The following is a 7,928-nucleotide window of genomic DNA, read 5'->3' as shown; positions in this document are numbered from 1 at the left end:
CTTAATTAATGTTTGTTTAGTAATTCATATTGTATCCTATATTTTCTTTCCTGAAGCCATATTTGAGAACACACGCATACATATAGATTCCTTTAAATGTTAAGGGGAAGATTAATACAGAGACAATTGATCTGTAAATTATCACAGAATCACAACTGGATTCAGAATCTTATTAAAGGTGCTCTAAGCGATGTTGGATGACATTACTTGTTGTTTATGTTCAAAGTATTTTCAAACAAAATGAGACTACCTTGCCCCTCCCTCCTCCTCATCCCGTACCCTCCCTTCTGTGCTTTTGTGCACTAACCCCCCACCCCCAACCCCAAATCCTTCTTGTCGGTTATTGGTTGGAACGCTGGAACACTGTTTGTGTACCCGTTATGGAGCAGGTGGGCACAGTTTATTTTTCTTGCCGTTTGTAGGCCCTGGGCTGTCTACAGACACCGTGTTTTTTACAGTGCATTCTGGGGACAGGCTGCTTGTGGATAGTGAGAAGATGTTTGCTGTATGTGACAACAAATGTTGTCACACATTGCTTAGAGCACCTTTAACCTGGAGTCTCAATCTCTGTCACAATAATCACATATGTGATATTTTAGGCCTATATATAAAGCCTTTTTTTATGAACATTGAAGTTCCTCAGCGTGCAGTCTAGTAACATTTGTGTGGTACAGGAAACTTTGCATAAAAAATCTCAAGTCATACAGAGTCATTTGCAAGGCTACTTTAACTTGTATACTTTAAGTAAATTTCCAAGCCTGTACTTTGAATACTTTTCCTTGAGTAAAGAAGTTAAATCAGTACTTCTGTTTTTATCAGAGTATTTTTAAGTATCTGTACTTCTAATTGAGTAGGGGAAGTGAGTACTTTTGCCATCTCTGCTTGCCCCTGTCCTGCCCCACAGAAGGACTGTGCCTACTGTAACCCGTTGCTTTGGTCTGACTCTGTGAGATAACCACGCCCCATACATTTAATTATAAGAAATAAAAATAAAAATAAGAGCAACAAAAATGTTGAATTATGAAGAAAAATGTCCCTGGAAACTAGTCAATTGTGATTTTTTCAAATAAAAAACTTTATTTATGTATTTAAACTATATTTTGAATCATTTATGTTTATCTTTACACATTTATATATGTACTGCATTATTTGTTTATTTCAGAATTTATTTCTCATTTTCATAATTTTATAGCTTCATAGCCAAAGTTATTTTTTAAATTATATTTAGCCTAATGACTTGAATTGCATTCCAAGCATTCTGTTACCAGCTTTATTTCCCAGTTTGCTGATTTTAGTCTTTGGTTCACAAATCTGTCCAACTATATCAGTTGTTGTGAAAGGTACAAGGTTTTCTGTTGTTTTAACTTCACAAACGGATTTTTATTTATATTTTTGTCTTTTTAAAAATGAGTGGCTGGGTAGCTCAAGAAAGGCTTTATTTTGAAAAACGTTAGCGGAAATAGTATTGTTTAATCTGTTCTTTTTTGACGCATCTCAGGAATAGGTAATCCATTCGGTTGAGGATAATATGAGAGCCTGCACGTACCAAAACACAGATAACAGCTAGGCTATAGGCTACTTTCAGTTTCTAATGGACTAACGTTAACATTGGTTGTCAAGGTAAGTTTCCTAGCAATACTACGAATTGTTATTTTGACAGCAGAATCACGGTGTGTTAGACTGAAAAGCAACGTATTAACGTTATAGGCAGCTAAAATTAATTTCCTCTCATGAATCAAATAACGCTCCAGAGACGCTCCTCTGGGTTGTCACGCAAGTTAACTGTCAACGATAACGTATGTTTAATTAACGTTAAATGTAAATATGCAGGCCTGGCTGTCAGCTACACTGAGCACGTTAAGGAAAATTGAACTTTTAGGATTTTTCTGCACTTGTTGGCATCATAGCTATAGCCTAAGTTGAGTCTGGTTTGGTCACAGAACAGGGAACTACACGCCAGGCTCCTCTTAAAATATCACATATTGTCACGGCTCTGACTGTTTGCCTAGCTATAGCTAAGTTTCCATTACTTGTTCATATGAGTAGAGATTTTAATTCTAAATGCTTTTCCATTCGGGTCAAATATCTGACACCAAACAGTACTGAATTTTTATCAAATGTCCACTTCTTGTGAAAATTCACCAGGTAACCGTATCCTCAGTCACTAATATGCAGTGGGAAGGGCGGTAGCGGTAACGTTAGCTGTAAAACAATTATGAAAGTCACGATTTTATTGCAATTGAATGCGGACCACACATATGCCGAATTGATAAGAACATCTCTGTGAGTTGTTTGAGGGGTTGAATTATGTTTTTTGGTTTATTTCTGTTAGCTGATGAGGTAGTTTTTATAAAATGACAGCTTTTTTAAATTGAAATTCGCCTTGGCCTTTCAGCATTAGAGAGAAGTCAGTATGTTGCCGAGCAACACCTTTTTTAAGACTGTCCACATTGTGTTTTATGTTAAAATAGCCCTCTTCTGATCTCAACCTTTCACTGATCGGTTGAATCTGGGATTTCTGTAAAATTTGAAAGCCTTTAATCTGTTGTTTACTGATTCACACACTGAATAGAAATTAGCATAGGAAATCCCTGTTGGCTGCTGTGGCACTACATGTGCAAATGGACTGCTATCCACCCTGCTGTTTTAGTTCTCATTCATCTTTCACTGCCAGTATGATGTGAGGATGTGTTTTGCAATGGAAGAGGGGGGATATATTCACTTGTTGGGGTGTTTGGTCTTTCATAAAGCGGTGCTGGGTGTTTGTATGCTTTGACTTATTATGCACGCTTTGTTGACCCCCTAGGCTCCTACTGCTGTCCCTGTGGAATATAAGCAGCCTGGTGATTATTTAGTGACGACTGCTGCCAAGATGGGAAATGGATTATCAGATCATCACCCCCTTTTTCCATGCCTGCCGTCCTTCCAAGCTCTCCACATTGTCATTCTGGGACTGGACTGTGCAGGCAAGACCACTGTACTGTACCGCCTACGTTTCAATGAGTTTGTGAATACTGTCCCTACTAAGGGGTTTAACACAGAGAAGATTAAAGTGTCACTTGGATGTAGCCAACGGAAAGCTTCCTTCCACTTCTGGGACGTTGGTGGTCAGGAGAAGCTTCGCCCCCTGTGGCGCTCATACACACGCTGTGCTGATGGCATTGTGTTTGTGGTGGATTCGGTGGACGCTGAGCGCATTGAGGAGGCCAAGACAGAGCTGCACAAGATCACACGGCTGGTAGAGAACCAGGGAGTGCCAGTTCTGGTGGTGGCTAACAAACAGGACCTGAGGAACTCACTTAGCCTGGCTGAAATGGAGAGCATGTTGGCTCTTGGTGAACTCAGCACTGCCACACCTTGGCACCTTCAGTCTGCTTGTGCTATCATCGGTGAGGGACTGCAGGAAGGCTTGGAGAAGTTGAACGCCATGGTAATGAAGAGGAGAAAAATGCTGCGGCAACAGAAGAAGAAGAAGAGATGATGTGCTAAGAGGGGGAACTATAAAATGTGAGCTGCATACAATCTGCTGGTCCATTGTGACTAGTCATTTGGCTGCTGTTTAACACTGATTGGCAGAGTTTGATCCTTCCAGTTGAACTGTGTATTCAGGTCAGCCAGTGTTTGACTTCCACAGAAAGACAGTGGGATTGATTTTGATCCAAGGACTTTGGATGTAAACAATCCTGTCAGCAACAAGTCATTCAAGGAAGTCCAGTATTATGCTATAGCAGCAAGCTATGGAGTTTACACTGAACTTTTTAAAGTGGACAATTAGCTATGTTGGTTTTAATATGTGTTGCTACCAAAGCATGTGTTAGAGCAATTTGATCAATGCTGCATATGTTAGTATTTTGTATCAATGTTTCATGTTTGTTAAGAAATTTATATGATCAGTAAGAACATAATGCACAATAACCTTAAAACATATTAATGCTGTTCAAAACGGCTGTTAATGATGGAAACAATTATTTAGTTGTTTGGTAGTATACCTACCGTCCTGTGGCCTGAAGTTCAGATATTCTGAGCACATATGAGTCATACTGACTAAAACATTAGGTTTTGGTGTCTTTAAAATGAGTGTGTTTCCCACAGGTTGACAATTGACTTGTGGTGGGTGGCGCAGGATGTGACAATGCGTGTGATGGCTGGGTTCAGTAATAAACTTGTCAAACAAAGGTTTGTGAACTATTTATTGAAAACAATGACTACATAACTAACAGATAATTTAGAAAGAAATAATTATTTGGATATTAAAGTGATCATATTATGCTTTTTGGCTTTTTCCCTTTCCTTTATTGTGTTATCTTCTTTGCGATGTTATAGATTTACAAAGTGAAAAAGCCCAATGTCCAAAGGGACTTACCATCTCCAACAGAAAACACTGTTAACAAACTGCTCCAAACAGCTCTATTGTAGTCCAGCCTTTACTTTCGTGACAAACAGGCGTCATTTAGGGTCACTTTGTATCGTGTTGTAATGCTCGCCTAGTTGCCAGCGTGGAGCTCCCTCATACTCAGCTTCTGACTTGCTAGTAGTCCTTATCTTTTAACTGCGCGTGTGTAACTCCCAACGAAGATGGAACAGAATTGAGATGCTTCACTCTGTAGCTAAAACGAAGAGCTCAACACACAGGGTGAAAAGTATGGAGGAAATATTTATTCATAATTAAAATTGAAAGTCCAAAGCGAAAATGAAGCAAGATCAAATTAAAAATATTATTTTACTATGCTACTAGAAAAAAATCATGCCATAAATAATTAAAAGGAAACATAAATGCTTAAACTGAAATCTTTTATTGATTGAAACATCAAATATGAAACTCAAAATGGAAAATCGAAAAGTTCAAATGGAAATACTTAAATTAAAATCTCAAATAGAAACAAAGAAATAATTTTGTTTTAGTCTTGACACTTTATAATTTTCAATTTGAAATTTTATCTTTTTAATTTTATTTTTGGAAAGATTAATTAGTAATAGGATTAATTTTCAAAAACCACCATATTTTTGTTGTACCACACATGGCTGCAGATCCTGTTTTCACCCTGTGTGTTTAGGTTTCTGTTTTAGCTACAGAGTGAGATATCTCACTTCTATACTATCTTTGTTGGGAGTCCCACATGCTCAGTAGCTAGGTAAGATCTGCTAAATAACTCTTTCTCCAAAGCCGTGCAGATTTTGAACAGCTCACCCGGAGACTGAAGGCAGAGGACATTCAGAAACCGTGTCTCACTCAAAACAGCATGGATGTTTTTTTCCAAGTATGTGTCTGTGTGGAAGCATCAGAGACACAAAATAACACCCCAAATCCCAAATTTGTTTTAAAATAATTTAATTAATTTAAGTATTTCCATTTAAGCTTTTCATTTTCCATTTAGAGTTTCATATTTGATATTTGTCTCATCAATAAAATATTCCAAAAATGTTCAGTTTTTGGATTTATCTTTCCTTTTTCTTTTTAAAATTTAATTATGGCAGGATTTTTCCTAAAATGAATAATGTTTTTAATTTGATCTTGCTTTGTTTTCTCTTTGGACTTTCAATTTAAATTATACATAAATACCTCCTCCATAGAAAAGAGGAGCTGCAGCAATGTGCAGTATGACAAAGTATGGTGTTTTTTGAAAATTTAACCTATTCTGGTACAACCTCTAAATACAATTATGAACCTCAAATAGTAAGCATAATATGACGTCTTCAAACAAACCAGACTAGATGATCCATATACAGATGAAGTGATGATGTGCTATGTCAATTAAATCTGGTTGGTTTGTCAAATAAATGTTCTGGTTCAGCAGATGAAATACCTGATGTGCAGGATTTCTGCAGTTTATTAGTGCAGTTTATCCCACAGCAAGCCACAACAGCATGCTGAATCGTTATTGATTGACAATCTCCAGCTACCAGTCCACCACCATACCCTGGTCCGTACGGGGATTGAATTTGTTCAAAAAAGATTGATTAAGTCACCAAATCTCCATTGCTTGTTAGCTGGGAGTTAACTAGTCAGCTAACATTTAGTTAAGGTATGCCATCTTGTTAGTAGGGGTGGCCAGGGCCTGAAATTAACACGACCACGAGCCAAATGCGGGTAATTTTGCCAATGGCGGGTAAAACTGTTGATCTACTTGCCACATTGGCAGATAGCCAATAGCCAGAGAATTGAGATTCATTAGTTGTTTTCTTTGCCACTGTTGTCTTTCACATTTCAACCAAGTCTGTTGTTTTCTTGGATTTTAACTAAAAAATGTGTTTTTCTGGACTCAAAGAAGTAGTCAGTATGTGATAGCTGTCTGTGACAGGGGAAACAATAAATAGAAAGATAAAAAATATATATATTCTGAGTGTCATTAATTATAATCATTTTGTTAATAAAATGACTATTTGGAACAAGTAAAAAAATGCTTGTGTATTTCCTGTTTCACCTTCATGAGGCAAAATAATTGGCTGGGAAAGTAGTCAGTAGTCAAAGTTGCCAGACCTTCCTTCACAGCGCTGCATAAGAGGGTCTGGCCAGTCCACACAGCATTCCAGTATGGGAGAAAATTTCTCTGGTTTATCATTTCTATAAACCAATCACAATCGTCTTGGACGGTGCTAAGCGCTGGACAGAAAAACGGTGCCTCTGCAAAATAGTCTTGGAAAGGAACTTGTTTTGGTGGAACACGTGTATGTTCCAAAAGTTGTTTTAGTCGTGCAACAGAAAACTTGGACAGACAGTCTAGCTAGCTCTCTGGATTTACCCTGCAGAGATCTGAGGAGCAATTACCGGTAACCATGGTCCTCAGAAATCCACTGGAATTTAAAATTACAAAGAAAGAGGAAGGTAACGGATATCTGGTGGAATTTCCGGCTGCACCTGAACAGATCTGTGAATCAACTAAGAAGACAGATTTTTTTAAACGCATCTTTTTTTAAGTGAGCCAAATTTTTGAAACATGTGACTGACAGGTGCTTGTTGTTGCCCATCCTGTCGTATTACATTATTCAAAAAGAAAGAGCTCTGAATTAGTGTTGATTTGGTCAGAGAAACTTTATGATGAAATATCGTTGCCAACAAAACTTTATTACCTGACGAAAACGAGACGAGACGCAACGTAATGCTGGTCATTTGACAATGATTATAATTAAATGTATTACATTTTATAAATGTATAAATGTATTGTTAACGAATAAAAACGAGACTTAATGTTGTTTACAAAAGAAAATTCATGTTAAAATGTCTCTTCATTTTTGTTGACCAAAACGAGAAAAGACTAAATGTTATATCGTCTCATTATTTTTATAATATTTCTGTTTCCTATGTCCCGCTTCAGGGGCTGCATCAGGTTGCAATGTGCAGTCGCAAGCAACGTTACTTCATCAAGCCCCACTTGGGGCAGGGTTCGTCTTTGGTAGAAAAAGAAGAAACGACATTTGGAAAGAAAGAGAGTTAAGTCAAAAAATTAACATAACGTTACTTTCTATTTTAGAAAGCTCATGCCAACTCATGAGGCTGTGGTTAATGTGTCTCATTTTAGCTTTAACCGTTGGAGCAGAAAACGACTGACACAAATGTCTGTGATTATTGTGTGTGTGTGTGTGTGTGGGGGGGGGGGGTAAAGCGGGTTCTTAGTTCCCGACTGACTCCATGTGTACTAAGCATACCTTGTTGGCCAAATACTGTAGCTAGTTTTGTCATTCACATAGCAATCACACTGAACTCAATTTAGCATCATGACTTTGAATACTTTATTTCTGACCAATACTTACATTTGAACAAATGGTATTGGCTTGGCATTAACTTGCCTCCTGAGACTACTGCTTAGACTACTTTGTTTTGATTACAGAAGTAGTAAGCTCACTCACTCAGAGATTTTGGTACAATGATAAAAATCAAAGTAGGGATTTATGCTACTTAATATTTAAAACAGATTTTCCACAGGCTGCAT

At 37.6% G+C, this 7,928-nt stretch overlaps 1 protein-coding gene across 2 annotated transcripts; it reads left to right on the top strand.

The window, feature by feature from the left end:
* Positions 1–1,403: 1,403 nt before the first annotated feature.
* Positions 1,404–4,735, top strand: LOC116701934 (ADP-ribosylation factor-like protein 4A). 2 transcript variants are annotated; one of them, XM_032535980.1, is made up of 2 exons: positions 1,404–1,620; positions 2,807–4,735. In XM_032535980.1, exon 2 carries the CDS (start codon positions 2,873–2,875, stop codon positions 3,479–3,481), a length of 609 nt encoding a protein of 202 aa, XP_032391871.1. In that variant the 5' UTR covers positions 1,404–1,620; positions 2,807–2,872; the 3' UTR covers positions 3,482–4,735. The 2 variants fall into 2 exon arrangements, with proteins under 2 accessions (XP_032391871.1, XP_032391872.1); XM_032535981.1 differs by lacking the exon at positions 1,404–1,620 and adding an exon at positions 2,062–2,283.
* Positions 4,736–7,928: the final 3,193 nt, after the last annotated feature.

Source organism: Etheostoma spectabile, chromosome 14 (genome assembly GCF_008692095.1).
Source record: "Etheostoma spectabile isolate EspeVRDwgs_2016 chromosome 14, UIUC_Espe_1.0, whole genome shotgun sequence".
NCBI classification, from domain to species: domain Eukaryota; kingdom Metazoa; phylum Chordata; class Actinopteri; order Perciformes; family Percidae; genus Etheostoma; species Etheostoma spectabile.
The sequence above is the reverse complement of the archived record's forward strand: the minus strand, read 5'-3'. Positions and strand labels throughout refer to the sequence as shown.

What these genes read in the sequence shown, in the direction of transcription:
- LOC116701934 (XM_032535980.1), top strand. Translation starts at nt 2,873, where the DNA reads ATGGGAAATGGATTATCAGATCATCACCCCCTTTTTCCATGCCTGCCG.